Source organism: Drosophila sechellia, chromosome 2R (assembly GCF_004382195.2).
Source record: "Drosophila sechellia strain sech25 chromosome 2R, ASM438219v1, whole genome shotgun sequence".
NCBI lineage: Eukaryota > Metazoa > Arthropoda > Insecta > Diptera > Drosophilidae > Drosophila > Drosophila sechellia.
In genome coordinates this window covers 1662210-1685524 of record NC_045950.1, presented here as the reverse complement: position 1 = coordinate 1685524, position 23315 = coordinate 1662210, and the positions used below count along the sequence as shown (strand labels likewise).

The following is a 23315-nucleotide window of genomic DNA, read 5'->3' as shown; positions in this document are numbered from 1 at the left end:
GTTGTCCGTTGTGTCAATAGTGTAAGTTAGCGACTGTTCGCTGTGTATCGTTGCTACATCCGACTGTTCGTCATTTAGAACGTTTATCTTTTGGCGAGACAGCGCGTCTGCAACAAGATTTTCTTTGCCTGGTTTGTAGACCAATTTGGCGCCGTGATCATCGATAATTCCCTTCCAGCGTTTTAGTTTCGCGTTATGGTTTTTATCCGAGATGGCAAAGGTAAGTGGTTGGTGATCGGTGAAGATCCGCAACCCTTTTACACCGTATAAGTAGTTTCGGAGGTTTTTCAGTGCCCAAACTATGGCGAGGAGCTCTCGCTCGTTGGTTGCATAATTTTTTTCACTATCTCTAAGGGCGCGTGATATCATTGTGATCGGGCGGCCGTCTTGAGATAGTACCGCTCCTAGACCAAAACCTGACGCATCCGTTGTCAAATCAAATGGTCTCTTAAAGTCTGGGTATGAAAGCAGAACGTCTTCCGATGCCAAGATTTCTCTCAACCTGTTGAACGTTTCTTTCTGTTCTTTGGTCATATCGATGTCGATTTTCCTTGACTGATATTTGCTTGCTTTTCCATTTTCTCCCTTTAGGATATTCGTTAAAGGCCTTGCGATTGTCGCAAAGTCTTTTATAAAGCACCTATAGTAGCTTGCTAGCCCCAGAAATGATCTGAGTTCGAAAAGCGTTTTAGGTAAAGGGAATTCTTTTATGGCTTTGACCTTTTCAGGTGAGGTTCGTAGACCCCCTTGCGACACTATGAACCCCAAGTATTCAACGCTCTTTTTAAAGAACTTTGATTTCTCTTGGGATACTCTCATGCCTGCCTCCAAGAGTTTTCTTAAAACCCAATCCACGTCCTTAACGTGGTCTTCCTTTGTTTTGGAGAATATTATGACGTCATCGACGTACACGTAGCATATATTTGAAATTCCATCTCTTAGGACGTCGTCAATGGCCCTTTGGAAAATGCTTGGGGCATTTTTAAGCCCAAATGGTAATCTACAAAATTCGTACTTGCCGTTGTTTATTGAAAATGCCGTCTTTTCTCTGTCTTTTTCTGCCAGCTCTATCTGGTGAAAGCCTGACTTAAGATCAAGTGTCGTAAAAAATTTTGACTCTCCCATATTTGACAGTATTGTCGAAATTGTTGGGATAGGGTATTTATCGTCAACCGTTCTCTGGTTTAGTTTCCTAAAATCGATAACTAGTCGTTTCTTTTTTACCACATTTTGGTCTGTTCCCTTTTTATGTACAACCCAGGTCGGGTTGTTGTAGGGAGATTCGGATGGCCTTATTTCGCCGTCCGCTAGAAGTTGTTTAACCTCCGCATTGACGAATTCGGTCACACCCATGGGATGCGGGTATGATTTTGAGTATACCGGCTCCCCATCTGTTTTAATTGTGGCGATAGTATTTATATTGAATGGTAATGCCTCGTCTGGGTCAGCGAAGGCTTTGTGATTTTTAACTATCATTTTATCGAACGAGTTTTTAATAGCAAGAGGAACGTCTCCATCGTCGATTTTAATGAAGTTAACGTTTTCCGCCCTAGCAAACTGGATCTTTTCAGTTCCGTTACTAGTATTTAAAACATTTCCAGTAAAATCAAGTTTCGCATTTACTTGTTTAAGTAAGTCGAGACCAATAATACCGTCAAAGTCTTTAAGATTGTTCAGAATAAAGAAGGGTGTCTTTACGTTAAACACCGAAACCATACATTTTTTATCGATTTTGGTAAAACCATGAATTGACTTTACAGTAAAGGGTTTTTCCGCTGCCACGACGCCTTTCAGCCCCGGGAGTGGAGTAATATAATTTTTTGAGGTGCCTGTATCTAGTAATAGTTTTATTTCTCCTCCTGCCACCGTACGTGTAATGTAAGGGAGCAGGGACTTTACCCTAAAAAATTGCAGGAGTCCTCTGCATCCAGCTCGTCCTGTATTTCTATGGCGCTTGCCTAGGCAACGGAGTCATAATCTTCTTCGTCGGTGTTTTCTTCCGGCATGAAGTTGATTTTTTGCTGAGACCGTGCCGACCGCCCTCTTTGCCATGTTGTGGTTTGTTTGGACCGGAAGGAAGGGTCAACTTCCATTGGCTCTGGCGCCGGTTGGCTTTGGCCATTACCTGCACTGTTGTGTGGGCCTTGCTTAAAGGAACCGCTTTGATGGTTTGTTCCCTTTAGAGTTCTAACAAAATGAGGGTTCTTTTTAATCGCCCCCGAATTTTTGTTGGGTTCTCCGTATGACTGAGAACTTTTCCAACCTGTTTGTTTCTGGTTGTTTGGCCTATAGGCTCTTTCCTCGTTATGTCGGGCGAACGTGGCCGCGAAAATACTTCTGTCGTTACTTGACTCAGCTTCTTGAGCTAACGCCAATGCTGATGGCAAGTCCCGCGGTTGTGCCGGAAAAACGGCAATTTTTAATGATTTCTTTAAGCCAGATATGAACGCGTGTAAAGCGTCATCCCTGTGCTGCTCATTAAGGACGGCCGCTGCGGCTGCGTCGTGTGTCATTATTGTTTTGTTTGTAAGAAGCGTTAGCTTCCGTTCTATCTCATCATAGTATTTGAGTAGGGGTAACTCTCCCTGCCTTGACAAACTTAATTCTTGTTTTATTACGTGTGCCGGAGTTTTGTCCGCATACGTGAAGTCTAAGCGCGCTATTATGGCGTGAAAATTAAATACCGTGTTAAATGAGGCTAATACAGCAGACGCTGGGCCTCTTACTTTATTTTTTAGGATTCCGACGGCCTGATAATGTCGGCTGCTACCTTCGTAAGGCGCAAATATCTTGTAGGCTGCAGTGGCGGCCTGTCTCCAGGAAACATAATTTTCCTGCTTGCCGTCAAATTCTGGAACAGACTTGACCATATCGAGCTCACTACACACAATGTTTGGATTCAATTCGATTTCTTGGAATGTCTGGATTTTCGGTTTTTTATTTTTAAGTAAACTTAACTCCCCCATAATTGCGGTCAGTTTTGCTTCGAATAGTTCTTCCTGCCTTTGAAATGCGCAGGCTATGGCAGCCTCCATATTCGCAATTTGTTCCGCCTGCATTTCTGTTGCCCTACTGTTTGACGAAATTTCAATTCTATTTATTTCTGGCACTTTTCTATGTAAAAGTTCTAGGACTTCTTCGTCTGAGGAAATGTTCCCAGTATCCCTATACATGAGACAGTTCTTTATGTAAAAAATTTTGCGCGTGTTGTAGAACTAAATCAAGAGTTTGTAGAATAATAATTATACGTATTTGTTGTATTTCTTAGCAAGAGTTGAATATCAAATTAATTTGTGGTTCGCTAAAATTTCAACTCCACAACTTGCTGGATATCATTTAGTTGGTTGGTGTATTTTTATTTACTATTCTTTATTTAAATTTTCTAACACATGAGACTGTATTTATTAGCGAACTTTTGGACAAAAAGCCTACTCACGTGTTAATAAATTAATTTTATTGTCGAGGTGTTTTGCCGACGGCTTTCCTTCGCCACCAGTTGCTGCTGCTGTCGTCGCTGCCGATGCCGCTTCTGCCTCTCTATTTGGTTAAGAATTTTCCGCTTGGTGAAAGTTGGGACCTTTTCCTCTCGGGTGGTTTTTTTTTTTTTGATTCGATCTGTCCAATTTATTTAATTTTTGGTGATTTTAATTTTTTCACTTTTTATCTTTTCACTTCGGGTGATTGTTTTTTTTTTGTTCGCGAATTCCGTCTCGCGTGAGTCCGATTTCTTCGTTGGGCGCCAATTATAAGTCGTTTGTTTAGTTTGGTTATATTTATTTACCACTCTCCCGTTAGGGCGAGGGTCACAATATTTGGGTATTTATAATTACAAGCCTCGGAGTATGATTTAAAACTAACTTAAGAATTCAGTCCCGGTTCAACTCCAGGCCTCTGGTCCGCAGCAGAACTGCTGGCAGAAGGCCAGGTCAGCACTTCTGCGTCAGCCCGATCACTCGCTCCGCGAGTGCTCCGTGCGGGCTCGGAGTACGCGATCAGCAGTTTGTTTAGTGCGCGTGCAGACCACCGGATATGGCCTCCAATTCAGCAGTTTCACTCCGTGAGAACTGCTTGTGTTAACTTATAGTATAGTATAGTAGTATAGTCATATGACTATACTAAGTAATTAAAGAAAATGCAAAGGAAATTATTATAGCTACTGTAATTTAAAACATAAATTTTCCAAAAAGAAGTCATTACATTAAGAAAAAAATATTTCTTAATAATAATACGTAACAGAAAATAAAAATTTATAAAAATAAATAAAAATATGAAAACTGTTTATTGCGAAAGTCATATATTGTGGCACGAAGTGCGGACACAAGCGCTCAACAATCATTGCCTTATTAATTTTTCACGCGTCACAAGCGGAATACTCTAATGACAAATATTCTAATATAAAGTCATGTTTGAAATTTATTTTGTGATATTATTTACATAGATTCGGATATAGCTATTTTTAAGCTATATTTAAATAATAATAACGTTACGGCAATGCAAAACAAAAATTTTTCAAATGGTGGCACCATGATCAAAAATAATATAGATTTAAAGTCTGAGAACTTCTAAGGTGAAGGGCATATTTTGTCAAATTTACAATGCATGAGCATGCGTGTGCACACATACAGTTGTCTGCTGTCATTGTATGCATAGGAAAGAGCTGTTCGCTGTAGAGCTCTCTCGCTCTTGAACAATTCGAGAGAGCCTTGAGCCACCTCTAGCGCCACGCCGAAAAAATCGTGTGCCAAAGATCGTATGGCGTTACGCATCTTGTTATTCTAGTGTCTGCACTATGTCGATAAAAATATAGCGTCGGCCAATGTAAGAAAATGGATATGCAGTATGTCAAGAAACTGTTTACACATTGTGAAATAAGTTGAATTTTTGACTTTAAAGGTGAAACTTAAGGGTTCTTTGCTTAGTTAAACGCATTTTTTATGAAATATAATTAAAAAATATTTATTTTACTTATAAATCAAAAAACAAATTAACAATATTAAATATACAAGAAAATAAACAACAAATTCCAAGTTTACACACTTTTGGCACTATCAAGAGCAATCGTTAAACATCGGGTATTTTCTTTTTTAAACATATTCAAAAGAGTACATAAAAAAACATTAAGGTAGAGCCAAAGACACTAGAATAAATAGATGCTTAACACCATACGATTTTCAAGAGCGAGAGAGCGGAGAGCTCTACATCCAGCAGCTTTCTTCTACGCATACAGTGACAGTTGACAAGTGAATTTGTTTTTTTGCTTCACAAGTGTTTAGACTTTAAGTCTATATTATTTTTGATCAATTGGCACCATATAAAAAATTCTTGTTTTGCATTGCCTTACCGGTATTATTATTTAAATATAACATAGAAATAGTAATAGCCGAATCTCTGTACAAAATATCACATAATAATATATATTAGAAATACATTTTTTAATATGTATTTTTATTTGTTGGAAAATTTATGTTTTGGATTACAACAGTAATAACAATTCCAGATAGCAACTTTATTTTAATGAAATATTGATGAACTTAATATTAATTATGTAAAAGATAGTGTTACCAGTACCCTGTTAAAGTTTTGCAACGAAATTGTTGAAAACTCCAAATGTGTATACAAAAAATTCTACTTATTTTACAGTGTGTAAACAGTTTCTTGACATACTGTATTTGATTCTTAGATCAAAATTGATTTTGTCCCGATAATCGTCTTCTAGCACAAGTACGCACTCATATGCACGTTCACGTTTATTGTTTTTACTCACACAAGAAAGCAGATTCTATTTTTAGATTTTTTACGCTCTCAGTTTTCGCGAGTGGAGAGAGGAACGTCACCAAAAAAAGTGCAAAGTGCAAAGCCAATGTATGGCCGTTACGCATCTTGTTATTCTACTGTCTTTGGTAGATCACTCTAAGAAGTCTTCCTATGAATGCTTCTATCAAGCTTCTTTATTGTGGAAGAAGAAATTGTTTCGTTGTGTGTGGATATTTCCATAAACAACATGACCATTCAGTGATAGTTACACTGTGACATGACAACTTGGATTCGCGGAAATCAACAATTAGGTTAATTAAAGTAGTTTCTATAATATATAATATTTAGCAAGGCCCATAATATCTTCATTGCTTTAATATTCCAAAATGCGTTCAGTGTGATATAGAGAAAACATATATATATATTTTTTTTCTGTATAATATTGTAGTTATGTGTTCACAGAAACAAAACATAAACTATTAAAAGTAATTTTTTAAATTAATTTTATTATATTGACACACAAGTTATACTTAAAATAATTTTAATTAAATTTTAATTGTCATCACTGAAGATATTTTCCAATAATATTGGGCTATTATCATCATCACCATATTCCTCAAAATCAAGTGCATCATTACCACTTGGTGGGACAAGAGCGCCGTTAAATACGTCTTCCAATTGGTCTTCTAACCCCATATTTGTGGCGATTCCGTAAAGTAAACGTAATAGTACAAGTCTAATAAAATTTGGGGTGCTAACATCGTTTTTTTGTCTACTCAGCTGCCTTGAATCTTCGGATATAATTTTGTTTTTTACAGTCGAAATCATATTAATATCCTTGCCTTGAATTAGATTCTGACTTAAACAACAACAAGTTATAATTGTAACTACAGTGATCCAGAAATATTTGAGCATAGTTTAAATGTAAAAGTTGTTATGTAGACTCAAGTTTAACCTCAAATGTTCCCATCTTAATTTTATGGGACAGCTTATATGTATACATTCATATGTGTACATATATATATATATATATATATCTATGTACATATATCACATAAATAAACCGGTTAAGAAATGCATGATGGTAAGGAAAGCTTCTTCGAAATATAAATGTACAAACAAATCTCGTAACAGTTCCGTCCACCAGCGATAGTTATTTGATCTGATAGTCTAGTTCCCCGACTATCAAATACCCGTTACTTAGCTAGTAGAAATGCAAACGCGAAATTTAATCATTTTTCTGGGATTTCGATATGTACATATTGTGGAATAAAATTAAAAATAACTTACAAATTTTTCAAAATTTTGGGCTTGGCAGTTTTAGTTGGTTTGTCGGAGTGGCAATTTTTTTTTGTGAAAATGCATACAAAGTTACAACGTTAAAAAAAATATGAAATGTCTATGTCTATGTCTCCAAAATCTGCATGCTCTTAGTGAACCCTCTAGCTTTTATAGTTCCTTAGATATCGATTTGGCTTTTGATCCTAATCAAGAATATATATACTGTTAAGGTTTTATAAGATATTTTAAATAAAGAAATTAAAAGCTATCGAAATATTTCCCATTCCAAAAACCACTAAAGAAATTAAATCCGATTATGCGGATATTACCGCAAGTTCATTCCAAAATCTGTAAAAATAGCGGAACCTTTCCCCGTATTTCTATAAAAGGAGAAATAATTAAAATAAAATAATAAATAATCATAAAAATAATCATAATAAATAATCATATAATAAATCTTTTGAAAAATTTAGAGCCCTTTACCCTATTCTCATTTGCCCCTATTTTTAAAATCATTTCAAGTTACTAGTGATGTCAGCAATTTTGCTATAGGAGCTGTAATATCCACAAGATAATAAACCAATTACAACGAAAAAAATTATTGTACAATAGAAAAACAATTATTAGAAATTGATGGGGCAACCACTTTTGTCCATGTTTTTATTGTAAACTTTAAAAAATTAAATTAAAATATTTGAAAGGAAAACTAAATTACGTAGCAAGCGCTTTATCACGCGTTAAAATTTAAAAAAAATATGATAAATGAAGAAGAAAATATTTCAACAGCAGCAACACAGTGCATCAGAAAGTACCGTAAATTATATTTAAATCACTTAAAAACCATTAAATAATTTTAATAGACAAATAGAATTTATAAAAGATTCCATAAACCAAGTAGACATATCAAAATATTTCACTAAAGTTAAAATCATAAAATACTAATACGACTACCAAAAGCAAAAGGCTTGTTAAGAAAATATTTTCTAAACCACAGTAGCGAAATTTACATACATAATAACAGTGACTTTTCCCACTTTCAAGATGCGTATCATTAAACTATTAACCCAAACAGTAACGTAACAATTTAAAAAGTATAATTAAACTAAAACTCTTACGCTGAATTCGAGAAATGTATTATTACACACTCATATCGAAAAAATAAAACGACTTTTTAAAGAAACTCATTATTATTAATTAATTCAAAATATCATTATTGATTGCGAAATCTGCAATCTTGCAAAAACAGAACATAGACCACCGAAAGTAATATTTGAAAAAATCCCAGACGTCATTAATTTTTATGCTATTGACAATGAACAATATTTATCCTGTATTGACGTCTACTCAAAATTAGCAAATTTTGAAAGTTTGGCTGAATAATGAAGGAATAATTATAACCACGAGCACAACAGGAGTAGCAGATGTAAAACGCCTTCACAAAACAATAAATTGAAAAATACGAATTATCAATACTAAAGATAATAGAGAAAATATGGAAACAAGAATAGAAACAATTTTATACTCATACAACCATAAAACTAAACATAATACAACCGGACAGATACCAGTTTAAATTCTACTTTACGCAGACACGCCTGCCTATCTATGACTCGCAGATAATAAAAAAAAATTAAATTAAAAAACTTACCGAGAACAGACAAAACCAGAGAGAATGCAAAAGTCGAGTTCCCCGACTATCAGATAGAGAACGCGAATATTTCTAGGATATCTAATTTAAAAATTGATCAAAAGGTTTATATGTTTTTATTGATATGTTTTTATTGGTTCTAGCTAGCGAAATTCTGCATAGATGCGATATGTATAGGTAACGAAAAGCGAATGTTAGAAAATTTGCATTGCGAACAGCAGAACGCTAAGCCAAAGAAGACTTTCCACGTTGGAATCGTGGCTTTCAACTGAATTCCTAAGGGGTAGCAGTCACAGCTTATTCACTGCCCGCTTCGTCAATCCAGATAGTGTCCTCAGCCTATCAACTCGACTACATCTCTTCATTATGCCGACTTGTAACTGCTGATGATGTCGTCATCAGCATCTTCCGCCACCAAAGCGGATGATATCTCGGCGAGAAAGTTTTCCAGTAGCCAGCAAAGTCAACAGGCCCGGCAGGTTTGACATTCCAAAGAACAGCCCAAGTGCTATCGTTCTGCAAACCAGATCACAGGGCCATAAATATGCGCCATGGATCCATAGGACAGTCCGCCTTCGTAAAACACTTTCTTCGGTACAATACGCTGTCATGTAAAAGGCTCTTTCTTCACCAACTGGGCTCCACTTTCTGGGATTCCTGGGGGAACGTATCCACCGGGGGCAGTTTGATTGACCAGCATGCAGTGCGGATACTGGTGCTGCGGATCCTGATGGGGATGTGGGTGTTGACGCGGGGAGGCTTCTGCTGCAAGGGCTGTTGTTGCATTGCGTGTCCTGGGATAGGCGGTGGCTTTGTAGATATCATGCCACCGAGTGACCCCTGGACCTCTTTTCGGCCCGCACCCTGTAATGCTGTATGTGGCATGGCGAAAAGTGACTTAATCATTTTACCGGATCCTACTTGTTGCAATTCTGGAGATGGAACGCTCCCTGTTGCGGCGGTGATTGCTGAACTCATCCGTGCTGTTGCGATTGCTGCTTCTGGGCTGATTCTGCTTATTCCGTTGTCTTGCGATATTCGCTCCGATTCAACGCTTTCCGTTGCGCCACTAGCACCCTGAGAATTTTCTTAATTATTTGTTGAATCTCAACGATCACATTATAAATTGCAGCCGCCTTGCGCTTTAATAATGTCACCCTGTTTGCGTCAGCGGTACAGGGCAGAAACAGCGACTCGAAATTCTGTTCAAGCAGCAAGATGTGCGCAAAGATGTATAAGCCGAAACTGCAGTTATTTGGCTATGTACACGCAAAAATATAACTCCTTACTTATATATTTATATGCGTAACAAACGGAGTTGCTTTCAATGTTCGCTGCATTTAATTTGTCTGCATTTAATACTTGAACAACGCACTCAGCAACAATTGGAATTAAAGCAAGGTAAAGCTTAAAACAGCTTTTCAAGTTTTGTACTATTTATTGTTTATGCACAAATCACGTCGGGGTTTTGATTATTTATTACATATTTGTAGCATTAAAAGTCGAGGTTTATGTAGTAATTTTGAACGATATATTGTTATTGGATTTAGCCAACGAGATTCTGCATGGATGTGTATGTGCTATACTCGTATCACTAAACAACGGTACTTGGTCTGCAATTCTGCTTGCGTTGGCGATTGAAATGTCGTGAGCGTTGAATAAACTTGTACATACGAGTACAAGCGATGACCAGTAGACAGCGATAATAGGAATTGCCGCCGAAACGCGATGGGCTGTTGAACTTAGGGAAGCGTGACCGTTACCAGACAAGGGTGAACCGGTGCCGTGCTCTAAAGGCAAATGTTGTAACCTCCTGTCCCTTGCTCTGTCCCGGCCGTTCCCGCCAAACGACTGTTCAGTTTCCACTAACGCTCCACGCAATTGCCGGGTTTACGCCACCAACCTCTGCTCTGACCGGTCGCGATGGTAACACGACTGCTCAGCTCCTACGAATGCTCCGGGCAACCGCTTTACCTCCTTGTTGACTTTCACGGCTGTAGCTCCCTTGCTGCGTCGCTTTTTTTTCGCCTGTCCCGCTACTGCCTCCTTCTCGACTGCGATGCGACAAAGTTGCTTCGAGTTGTTCGATTGTTTTCTCGTTCTTATCGACTTTCAGCGCTCAGCCTGCTTATATAGACCACCCTTAGCCATTATTCCTTGATGCCTCCAGATCCAAACTCCACGGCATTACTGTTTGCATCGTCCAAAGTTCAGCTTCGTATCGGCAGGCATGTACCCTCTTTTTAACTTCATTTTTTTCAGGTTCACTCGCGCTCTCCCCATTGAATTTCTCCAAACTCTGTTCCTTTAGACTCTCAATCTCCCATTGACCAGACTCTGTTTCTCCAAACTCTCTCTTTACAAATTCCGTTTCTATAAAATCCCTTTCTCCAAACCATCACTCTTGCAATGACGTTACTACGGGCTGATTTGTTGCGTAATTGACAACAGGTAGGCCCTCGTTCCGCAGTTGACATCTGCGTTTGTGCAGAGTTTTAACTCCTCACAGTAGGAACTTGCCTCCAGTGGCGTTCTAATGTAATTTCTTGAATTTCAGCAATTCGATTGCCGACAAAGTTCGATAATGTGGCCGAGTGATTCCAATATAGAACAATTAGAGAATCGCACCATAAGTACTAGATTGGCTCTCTGTCTGCGAAGATTGATTTAATATTTTGCTAGAGTTCTGCGTACAAATGTGCTCCACAAAATTCTACCTTTGATAGAGATAGTTTCTTGTTGGGAGCAACTCTGAATTTTGGCACATTTCAGTATGCGTGCGTAGATGCAGCAGCACTTATGGAGGCGTCACAGAAGCCGTGTATCTGAAGAGTGCGCTGCCTAGAGACGATATCGTGGTATCTCGACAGACTCCAATGACGCAAGCCACGCAAGAATATGTTGTCTGAATCAATTCTTGGTGAGAACGAAAACATGAATATGTCTCGTACTTGGTCCCATTTAAGGCCAATTGGCCATTCTGTAGAATAGCTGTAACTTCCCTTTTGATTTAATTTAGTTCCACTTCCGTATTCGCTCCACCAGGTAAGTCATTCACATAGAACGGCGATTTTATGGCTTTAGCCTCAGTTGTCAATATGTTCTCAATTTGAAGGTGCTCAATGATTGCAATGGCAAAGCTCCTCAAAGGATGTATTGGAAGCTGCGATCCTCGGCTGACACGTTGATATGGCGGAACATCTTAATAACATCAGCAGTCATACTTCGCATAGCGATGTATACGAAAACGATGGAAAAATGTACAACGATTTGTCTTAATTGTGGTAGGTCGGATCTATAAAAAATCGTTGAGCGATTTCAGGACGTGGCTGATGCATTAAAAACCACTCTAAGTTTAATTGAAGTGATATTAGGCTTGAGCACGCAGTGGTGAGTAATATAATTATGTGGAGTGTTTGACTGTGGATGACTTACGACACACATGTGTCCTAGGTCTTTACATATTCGGGCTTACCTTAGGCCTCTTTCAGAGTCTGCGATCAAGAGATAGGAATCTCGCCCTGGCAATGTCGAACGAGGCTCAGAAAACGGTATTTAACAATTTTAATGGCAGTCGAACTTCCAGTTTCGCTGCTCCGGCGTAAGTAAACTCTCACCCATGCTTCGAATCTATAGGTTGCTCCGTGACAGCCGAAGCCTTTGGGAGAACTTTTCGGATATAAAGTTCAATCGAGAACGTGAATCCAAAACAGGCACCAAGTATCTCTCTTCGAGTCCGGTTGCCTGTGCCTATCCATTTCCATTATCTTCTTCTCTTCTTAAAGAAATTTATTGGCTTTATGACTTTTTTGACGCCTGGCTCGAATTATGGCTGTCGCAAATTAATGTTGTCTCCTATCAAAATGCAGGTTAATTATATCCAAACCTCTCTTGGTTGATTATGGGATCTATGTCTGAGTAGCGCTTCTTACTCAACCTGAAGATCCATATCAACCTACTTTCGAGTGACAATCGACATAGTTACGGTAATAAAAGAGAAATCAGAAGTCAACCAAACGAATTCATTGTTTTCGCAAGGCCATTTTTCGGAGGTTAAATAATTTTATTGCGAAAGCCGGAATTAAATAATTTGTTAACCGTCAATCTCTAACATACCTCCAAACCAATTTCGTACCCTTCCTCGCTATTTCTTAAAAAAAACTACGGTAACATTAAATCAAGCAATAACCGATCTATTTGCCATGTTATTTCATAAACCAAATTGTTTACGGGGAAGACAACCAATATGCCACTCTTAGGGTTATATTTTGATTATATTAATGTATATTTATGCTCTGTTTTAGCAAGAGAAGAAAGAAGGGCGAGATGAGACCTATGCGCGCATGACTATGCGCTAGCGATGTTCTCCGAACATACTCCCCTTATTGAAAGGGTTACGGTTGCAACTATATTGGAATATATGGCCAGAACGGCTAGTTCGGCGATGGCTACTCTGATGTCGCCGTCCCCGCCGGATATGACTTCCTAGATGAGCCCAAGCTGCCATCTCAACGGTGGAATGTTGTCCTCCTTCAGCAAAACTATAGTAGAAGATGAGTGATGTCAGGCTCAGAAAATTTTTTGCTAATGGATATTTTAAAAATAATTGGTAAAACAAAAAAAAAAACCTCAAAATTTATGCGGTAACAAAAATAGCACTGTTTCTCGTATTTTGCTAAAACTAAATAAAAAAATAAAATAGGAGTTCAACAAATGGATTATATCTTAAGAACTATGTTTAAAGAATCTTAATATTTGGTTGCGTGACCATTGTAGGCAATGACAGCTGCGCATCCTCTTGGCATGGAGTCCACCAAGTCCTGGTACCGTTTTTGAGGAATTTTGCTCCATGAATCCTTGATCCTCGATCACCCATGAATCCAAAGTTCTTCGATATTGTTTGGTTTGGCTTCATAAACCTTTTTTTCACGTCCGCACAAAGTTTTTCGATTGGATTCAAATCGGGTGACTGAGCAGGCCATTTCATTACTCGGATCGATTTCTGCTCAAACCACTTTCGAGCCTTCCTCCTCGTGTTTTTTGGGTAGTTATCCTGTTGAAATGTCCAAAAAAAACGATATCTGTGTAAATGTGCTGATCCATGATGCCTTGAATCATATGAATCGGATCTACTCCATAGTATGAAAAGCCCATACCATGATGTTTGATCCCCCGTGCTTTACCGTCATAAAGGTGATGCGACGATTATTTTCAGTTCGTGGTGGACGCCGAACATAAGACCGAGAGCCTTTCCAACCAAAAAACACAATTTTGCTCTCAACTGACCATAAAAATGTGGCGCCACTTCTCCACAGGCCAGTCCTTGCGTATCTTGGCATATTCGATTCGCTTTGCCACATGCTTCGCAGTCAGAAGTGGGACTTTTCTGGGACTGCACACATTAAGGTTGTTTTGTCTTAAGTGTTTGCGAACTGTTTCTACGCTTGCAGCTATCTGAAGCTCCTTCTTCAGTTCCGTCGCTGGCTTAAAAGGCTCCTTCTTGCTTTGCCGATCCAAGCGCTTGATCTCCACGTTGGATGTTAAGAGGTTTCTTCCACGTGTTTCGTTCTTTTCTACAAACAGCAATGCATTGCGGATCATATTGCTTGAAAAACCAAAAAACCGTCCCATTTTAGCGTAGGTTTTACCTTCAGAGATCATGTTTTTAATCAAATTCCTTATTTCGACGGTAAAATGCTTTCCCCGACCCATAACTAGAGAATTTTTGGTCTTCTTTCGAAAAAAATTCAATTAAAACCTTTAATGCAACTCCTTTTTTCAAAAATTGTCGAAAAAAAACACAAAGCCATCACTCCTATTAATTTTATTCAGCAAAAACGTGGTCAGTGCTATTTTTGTTACCGCCTCATTTAGCGCCCTTTTGCAGAAAGTGCCCAAAAACAAAAAGAACCGTTACATTGAGAGACTAAAAATTTCTTGCTTACAGAGAAAACATATGGTACTTATTATTCATGCAATCGGACTTTAAAAAAGAAACATTCAATACCTTTTTTTAGGAAATCAACTTTCCACCTGCAGTAGTGCTATTATTTTAATCGCAGCTGTATATATAGCTCATGAGATCTCGACATTCATATGGACGGACAGACGGACAGACTGAAAGACGGACATGGCAGTATCGACTCGGCTTTTGATCCTGATCAATTATAAATGTACTTTATATGGTAGGAAACGCTGCCTTCTGTCTGTTACAAAACTATGTATGTATGTAACGAATATGGTATACCCTATATATAGTAAAGGGTGTAATTATTTATCCTCAGAAATTTTGGCTTGCGAAAACTATGAATTCGCGTGGTTAACTTCTCTGAATTTTTTTTATTACGCTAACTATGTTGATTTTCACCACTAAAGTAGGTTTATTTCTATTTTCAGATTGAGCAGGAGGTGCTACTCTGGACAAAAACAAACTTTCAGGACTTGTTACAAGACTTAGATCCAAAAATTGACCAAAACAGTTTCGTCAATAAATTCATGTCGTGCTATAAGGAAAATAGATAGATAAATAAATAGATAGATAGATAGATAAATAGATTTTCGACTTTCCTTCTGGGGAACACATTGGTATCTGTAAAAGGTATATTAAAATCATCTAGAACTACCAATTGGCCCCAATCAGACAGTCTATGTGAGACAGATTGGATAGCGGACAAATGATTTAGATATTCTGGGAATACAGAAGACTGCGGAATGCAGAAGACTGTACGTAATATAAACAGATCTATCAGAAAATGACATATTTCTCGAGCCGGCCAAGGGCACGAAGGTCGAACGGTAACGGGAAATGCACGAAGAGGACGCACCGTGAACTAACGGTATATGAGATGGACCTTGTACCCGAGCGGGCCGTGCTCAAAAGGGGAAATAACGGGATCCCTGCGCCCTATAAAGGGACGGCGCAAGTGCAGCCCGCGGCAGTCAGTCACAACACGCGAGGAGTCGTACGTACGCAAGAACAGTCCAGGAGAGTACCGGCGAGGTCAGGACGCGGCCGCGCAGTCGGAACGGAGTCTGAAGGCGGAGGAGTGGATTCAGTCAACCAGACCGCGCGTGAAAGGAAGTAGTGAGACGGAGCGTTGAAAGAAGGTGGTCGGGAGTGAGAACGCGCGGACAAGTAACGAAAGAATATACAGTGGAAGCGTCGGGCAGCAAGTGGCCCGCAGGAATTGAAGGACGAGCACTGCAAGGGAAGAGTGATTCTGGGAGTGGTGGAGAAAATCCTGGCGTGTCTGTGAGGGTCAGTGGAGTCAGTGGTCAGCAAAGGTGGTCCCAGGCCGAGCGTTGCCTCGCGCGTGGACGATACACCCTGCCCCATAACATCCTAATCCTGGCCGGGCCCACACGTCGTCCGTTGTCAAGGAGTACACAGGACAACGAAGGCAAGGCGTTGCAGGAGAAACGCCGCAAGAGCAGCGAGATCACCGGAGGAGTCAGCCATAATACAGTAGAATAAATCGACTATAATAAGAACCATCTGCTATTCCGTTGTCGGGCAATCACACAAATAATAAATTTGGTGGGACGAACGCTCAAACTCTCTGAGCTAGCCGTTTCAATTCGTAGCGAGCAGAAACAGAAAATCGATTCGTTACACATACCTGTATATTGTGTACATACCTGGGAAGATTTTGGAGTTAAGTATCTTCGTATCTAGCGTTCCTGGGGAAAGCTACTGCCGACGAAAACTCAAAAATTGCGATGTGGAAGGTCACGAAGAGATTCAAGAGGCTAGTTGCTTTCCAGTTCGTGGCCCAGATGGCACTTGGGCAAAATCACCTCAGGACAGAGCTGCGTTTGCCAGAAAGCCTGAGAAAAGATTTAAGCCGTTCGAGACAGCATCGCCAAGACGAGTACAACTGGTTGCTAAAACCCTAGAAGGCCCATTGGAGATAACTCTTCCTGTAAAGCCTATTAAACTCACGGAATTGAAAGATTATATCAAATCCCTTCGCAATAACAAGGTGAGAATCACATCGACAACTGCTACATTAAGCTGGTGCCCCATAAAGCTTTGTTATGCTTTGAACTGATTTTCAACTCTGCTCGTCGACTGGGACACCTCGCCAGCGCCTGGAAGAAGACGAATATCATTATGCTCCATAAAAGTAGCAAGCCAGCGTAGGAATTAGACTATCGCCCAATAAGCCTGATTTCAGCATTTGGCAAATTACTTGAGAGGTGCATCCTGAGAAGATTACTCAAGTCCCGAGTGGTCCAAAAAACTATCCCAAAGTTTCAGTTTGGTTTTAGACTCAGGCATGGCACACCTGAGCAGCTATACCGCGGAGTGAACTTTGTTCTGGAGGGTTTCCATGGAAAGGAGTACGTCGTTGGAGCTTATCTGAACATCCAGCAGGCTTTCAGCTCCTTTTGATTAAAAGCTCCCTGCACGTGCAAAGAGGGTCAAAGGAGGCGTACCCCTGGGAAGTGTGTTAGGTCCAACACTGTATAGGCTGCTTACGCACGACATGTCGCTTACAGATCCCAATGACATGCTAGTAAATAAATTGTGAAACCACCCGAACCAGTTGGCTCGAAAACTCCTGAAGAGGAGATGTGTAATGGGACTAAGGGCGAATAGCAGGCTTCACCGCATTCACCCTACAGATCTGCCAAGCTGATATATTAATTAATTAATAGACTCCCTATTTACGTTAAACGTAATATGTACATATGTAAATACTCGCTAGAAATTATAAATCTCTGTGGTATAAGTTATTAGGAATAATAACATTTGTGTAAACAAAAAAAAACATATATACCAGATTCGATGAAAAGAATGTAACAATCAAAAACAGGAGACGAAACGGGAAGCGTTTCCGACTATGTAAATAATATGTATATATTCTTGATCAGGATCAATTGCCGAGGCGATCTAGCCAGGCCCCCACTAACGCCACCAAACCGCCCAAAACTGCCACACCCACATTTTTGAAAATATTTTTGACATTTTTAAATTATTTTATTAGTTTTTTTTGTCCCGCCCTCTCTAACGCTCTAAAGCCGGTCTAAAATGACACGCTCACATTTTGGATATTTTTTTGTATATTTGTTCATAATTTTATTAGATTTGTAAATTTCTATCTATTTTCAAAAAAACTTTTTGCGACGCTCACTCTAACGCTCTAAACCTGCCAAACGCGATATATGAAAGAGTATATAAACGTGGAAATGTATAAATATTAGTACTATTTTATTATGTGTTAAAAAAGTTAGAATTGATTGCTTTAAGAGCGGCAGAGGCAAAATTACTGAGAATAGAATAAAGTCTATTATAGAAAGAACATAATACTCTGTAGGGGTCAATTCGGGACTATTAATATCACCACGATGGTGAATCGGTAAACCGATTCAGTGCAATCCGAGTGAACTACGTATTGTGGACTCCAAACAGGTGATCGGACGGACTAGCGAAATAAATAAGGCTTTGGTCATTTAAGGATCATCCAATATCTTTGACCACCTTTTTATAAAATCAATCACACCCCTGGCCTTATTGACAATGGTCCATATCTTGTCTGAAAACGTTAGTCTAGGGTCCAGAAGAACACGAAGATCATCAATCCATGTTATTATGTCCAAGGAGCAACCACTTTGAGTGTAAGTCGTGCGTATTGGGTTGGCACGACAAAAGGTCATAACTTTACACTTGGAGCCATTTAAATATAATACGTTATCACGACACCATATATATATATACTTTATATAGTCATTTCCATTATGGGACCGAGAGTTAGGATTTTCAACGAAAACAACTTTTAGATATATATATTGGCTTTTAATTATTACCCAGCCTCAGTTCAATAATATCCCCAATTTACATTTGAGGTTTAGCTGTTTTCGTTTGTTTGTTTTTCCTTATTTGGCTTGCATAAGGTAGCCTGCTTCACATGACCTTTAAATTTTTTTTTTTTTGCAACTCATATTAATTCCCTAGTTTTTTTCTTAAAAGATGGTAATAATTTCTTCTCTTTTTTTTGAGTTATTTGTTTGTGTGCATTAATAAATTTCTTTTTGTTATATGTTTTGGCTTGTACCACTACTCAGCTCCTCTTTTTAGTGCTTGTACTGCAAAACCACTCATTCCACTTTGTGCTCGAAGTTGGTTTCTGTTGGCAAAGTGCCGATTTGCATTCTCTCTGCTTACTCCTTCTCTCCTTTTCCTTATTATTTCCATCTATATGTCGGCTGACACATTTAAAACGGGTATTTTTTTCAAGTGCACACAAACTTTCGGCCTCTTCTTCTTTGTCTGATTGGCAAATTTACCAAATTTTTTTAGTTAATATTATTATTACCGATATTGTCACTCGTCGCCAATGTAATGACCCGATTATTTAGTAACGTAACACACTTTTTGGCTTTCGGTGGAAGTCAATTTATTACCAATATGTCTTGCCATTGACACAGCGCGTTCCTTGGTCGACTGCACTAGAGTAAACTGTCTGCTCCCTCTCACTCTCTCTTCACGCTTTTCCGATGCTTGATTGTTGGCAATGCCGGTCATCACTGGGATCTTGGGAAAAATTTATTTCAAAGGGTTCAAAGTTTATGTCATTGAATTGAGTTGATTAATTTTTATGGTTCTGAAATTATTACACGTTATTTCTTGGGTTTTTATTATTGGGTCATAATCCCAAAGATAACAACTTGATTTACTTTTATAATAGTATTTTAGATCTTAGTCTTCTCCGCTCGTAAGTTATATATGAAACGCAAACATATTAGAAAAATAGTTTAAAAAATTTTTTTGGTTTCACCGAATCTTTTTGTCATCATCCTTAAGTGTGGAGTGATCTTAAGACTTGTCATTGTTGGTGAGTTCCACGTCTGCAACAATATATGCAAGCTATACAACCTATAAATATAGCAATCTGTCCAAGTTAATAAACAAATTTCAAACTCCAATCTCAGCAGCATTGCCTTTGTCCTTGTCTTTGTCACCAACACTTAGGGCTGCCTTAGGCTGCTTGCCTTTGCCCTTCTTTGGCGCCAATACTTAGCACCCCGGTAAATAACCAAAATTAATCAATCAACTTTTTGCGCTTCAATCAAACTGCATCAGTCAGCAAATTTTAATTTCACAATGCATTGAAATAACTTCAACATAAAGCTTTTATCTGAAACAACTGAAAGTTGGATAAAGTTCGAATAAAAAGCTTCTGGGCGAGGTTGAGTGGATCAGGATTAAGGATTAGAAGATCAGTCTGAATCTGGACGAAATCGTGAACCACATAAAAACAAAGATAAGCTAGTAATTAAGTGTCTTGTAATAGTATAAGTGAAAAAGTCTATCACAGAATAAATAATAAATATGAGAACTATTTTTTAAATTATTAAATAGTGTTACTATATTATTTTAATTTGCATAATTAAATGTATATTTTTAAATTCTTTTTACAAAAACGTCAAACATTTCAGTGACCATATCCGCAACAAACGCACTAAAGTCAAATAGAGTTTTTAAAAATCTTGGGGAACTAAGTGAATTTATTAATTTTGTATTAATGCAGTCTTAAAATTTATTTATTTTGAACTATTGGCACTATTTTATTATTTATACCATATAAGTAATAATCCGAGTATTTCGACCGACATATATCAAAGAAAAATTTTACATCATTAATAATCTAGTAAAATAAATAAATAGAATAAAAATGGAATTTATTATGTTGAATTTCCCACACGTAAATATTGATAGATTTAGACAATCTTTGAAATAAAATAGCAATAAAACAACATTTAAATTTAACTTAAAGATATACTCCGTATCCTGCAGGAAAAATGCAAATAACATGGAATTTATACCGTTCCAATTTTTAACTCTGAAGATTATGAAAAAAATGATGCATATAGATGCATTCAGTGGGAGCTCTATATTACAAAAAATTTGCAATTCTTGTAAAATATTTTGGTGTACCTTTTTCAAAATTTCTAATATGCTAAAAATCTTGAAAAGAAATAAAATCGAATTTATCGGTCAGAGAATTTCCGACGATTCCTTATTGTTTACAGCGGTCTAGTTGTTTAACAAGTTAACATTCAACAATGTCGGTTATTGAAAATGTGCCGGTGAATACATTTCGGAATTATTTAAATATTTTAAATGATTCCTCTTCTAAAGATGAACTTAAGCTTAAAGCTACTCAAGAGCTGAGTGAACACTTTGAAATGATAATGCAAAGTCCGGCATATCCGTCGTTCTTAGAAAATTCTTTAAAAATATTTATGCGGATACTTCAGGATGGTGAACCTCAGTTTATTCAAGAAAACACAATGCAACACGTAAGTTTTTAAATTTAGCATTGTATAGTCTTAAATTAAGAAATTAATTAATACTTGTTTGTAATAACTGTCTATGAATTTTGACTTTAATATAGTTATATTTAAAAAAATGAAAATGTTTTGTGTTTACATTTGTAACTCCCAATAATCAGCACTTTTATGTTTGTATAATATAGTATATTTTAAATACTTATTTATGTTTAGCATATTACATATGTACGATAGAGAGAGCTACCGGTGCCCTAGGAACAATCTTTCAAAACTGAAAACCGCTGTTTCTGATATTCAAAACGACCGTGCATTGTGTTTATGCTAGGCAGCTACTTAGTTTTGCGCGGAGAATATAAATACATTGCCAGTAAAAGTATGTTTCAACGCAAAACTGATTGCAAAAAGAGTATATTTTTATTTTCGATATAAACTTCATTTAATTTTTAAATTTTAAACACATTTATTATTTATTATGTGCTTTCTTAGCTAGTATTATGTTTGGAAAACTTGAAACTAAAGAAATTGGTGTTTTGTGCAGCTTGCTGGCGGGGTAACATACGTCTAAAGCTCTGTAAACGTCATGCTTAATTTCAAGACTGGGCTAGCTAGCGATCCTGATCAGCTCAAGTTTCTTGACCCATTTTGTCACGCCTGCTCAGCACTGTCCTCAGAGAAAAGAATAAGCAGAGGGGTTCTTTCAATGCAAACAATCCATATTCGTTGTTTGTATACAATCAATATCCAAAGCGTTGTTACCGAAATAATGTAAACAAAAGGGCAGTAAACGTAAGATTTTCAACACCAGTTTAGGTCTTCAGCTGGGATCAAATGAATAAAGACGTGAAAACTACGTCTTCATTTTGTTTATTCTTAGCGTTGACCTTGAAAGGAATTGTAGTGTTAGTAACACCATACTTGAGAACACGATCCGCTGCGTACTTGAGCTGGCTTTAACGATTTCAAAAATTCTGGAGCGTGCAAAAACGTAAAATATGTATCTTTATATGTTAAGTGGACCGTTTTGCCAATTCCCTATCCCATAGGCTCGGAAATTTCTCGGCCCACGACATGCCTACTACACCGACATTGAAAAAAATTAGGAGTATAAATGGAATGCATTACACTTTCTTATTAATTCCTGGCACGTATTACATCAACACGATCTAATTCATCTAAAAGAAGAACTAAACTTATATTTTCAAAACAAGGCTGGCATGAGAATTAAGACACAACTAGTCTTCCTGGTGTGGTAGGATGGATAATCAAAAGGCCCCTGGACCGTGCAGTAGCATAGTTTACGTACGGTAGATATAAGAATTATATTGTCATCTCGGTCCATTTTATAAGCTAGCTTTAAGCAATAAGAATGTTTGTCTAGCTCACTCACACATGTACACACGGAGCATAAGAAAATGAGAACGCGCCAGACGGGGCAGTCGGTGGCGAGCATCTCAAAAGAAAGGTCGTTATAAAGGAAGTTTAATCAGACTGTAGCATCGTTTACACTGGGCTCTAAAAACGATTACGATAATATACTACTGGTTGAAACCTGGCTTAACACTAACTTTTGCCTGTTTGCCGCACTTACTGTAATACACTCATCAAACTGTTCGATAATGACTCCATTTCGGATCAGTTGGCGGTGGCTATATCTGGCACGGATTAGAAGCCGTTTAATCTGTCTTCCTATATTCACCCGGGAAGCGACGCTGCTACATATCAGGTCCACATGGACATTTTTTTATGGACAGTCCCATGAAATTATTGACATCTCAATTTCTTTGACCACCTTTTTATAAAAACTTATTGACAATAGTCGAAATATGATCTGAAAATGTTAGTTTACGGAACCACAGAAGAACCACAAGATTATCAAACCGTGTTATTCTGTCCAAGGAGCAACCACTTAAAGAGTAAGTCGCGTGTATTGGGTTGACACGACTAAACGTCATAACTTTACACTTGGTGCCATTTATGTTTTGTAGGCTATCATGGCACCATATTTGAAAGCTATCTAGATCGGATTTTAAGTCCAAATGACAAGAAATTACCTTATAATGAAGGCATAATTCGACATCGTCGGGGTACATAATTACACGCGAATGTTTTATTACTAAGGGAAGATCGTTAATAAATAGGGTAAAAATGAGCGGACCAAGGTGGCTCCCTTGTGGGACACCGGATGTGACCCGGAGAATACAAGTGAATTTCTCAAGATGACACACTGCAAAAGGTCAGTGGTTGTTGATCTGAGTTTCATAAAACCGTGCTGACATGGTAATGTAATTGACCTACAAAGGTCCTGCAAATGAAGAGTGAAAACATTTTCAAAAGC

The 23315-nt window shown here is 38.0% G+C and overlaps 1 protein-coding gene and 2 long non-coding RNA genes across 20 annotated transcripts in view; 2 read left to right on the top strand and 1 right to left on the bottom strand.

The window, feature by feature from the left end:
• Positions 1-5590: 5590 nt before the first annotated feature.
• LOC116800410 lies at positions 5591-15236 on the top strand. 13 transcript variants are annotated; one of them, XR_004361343.1, is made up of 4 exons: positions 5591-5721; positions 5777-11728; positions 11799-12073; positions 12137-15236. It is a non-coding gene; the product is annotated as an uncharacterized LOC116800410 (long non-coding RNA). The 13 variants fall into 13 exon arrangements; XR_004361345.1 differs by having other exon boundaries at positions 5591-11134; positions 11241-11728; XR_004361346.1 differs by having other exon boundaries at positions 5591-11603; positions 11703-11728.
• Positions 10701-19819, bottom strand: LOC116800411. 2 transcript variants are annotated; one of them, XR_004361355.1, is made up of 2 exons: positions 19003-19819; positions 10701-13224 (listed from the first exon to the last, which is right to left on the bottom strand). It is a non-coding gene; the product is annotated as an uncharacterized LOC116800411 (long non-coding RNA). The 2 variants fall into 2 exon arrangements; XR_004361356.1 differs by having other exon boundaries at positions 19091-19819.
• An 873-nt stretch (positions 19820-20692) lies between these two features.
• LOC6620407 (transcription-associated protein 1) overlaps positions 20693-23315 on the top strand; it is a 56354-nt gene continuing 53731 nt past the window's right edge. For 2 of the 5 annotated variants that reach the window (XM_032717070.1, XM_032717069.1), the window contains exon 1: positions 20695-20989. In XM_032717070.1, the coding sequence (XP_032572961.1) occupies positions 20753-20989 (237 nt within the window). In that variant the 5' untranslated portion in view covers positions 20695-20752. Of the gene's footprint in view, positions 20990-23315 lie in introns of all 5 variants that reach the window. The other 3 variants (XM_032717071.1, XM_032717072.1, XM_032717068.1) reach the window with 3 other exon arrangements.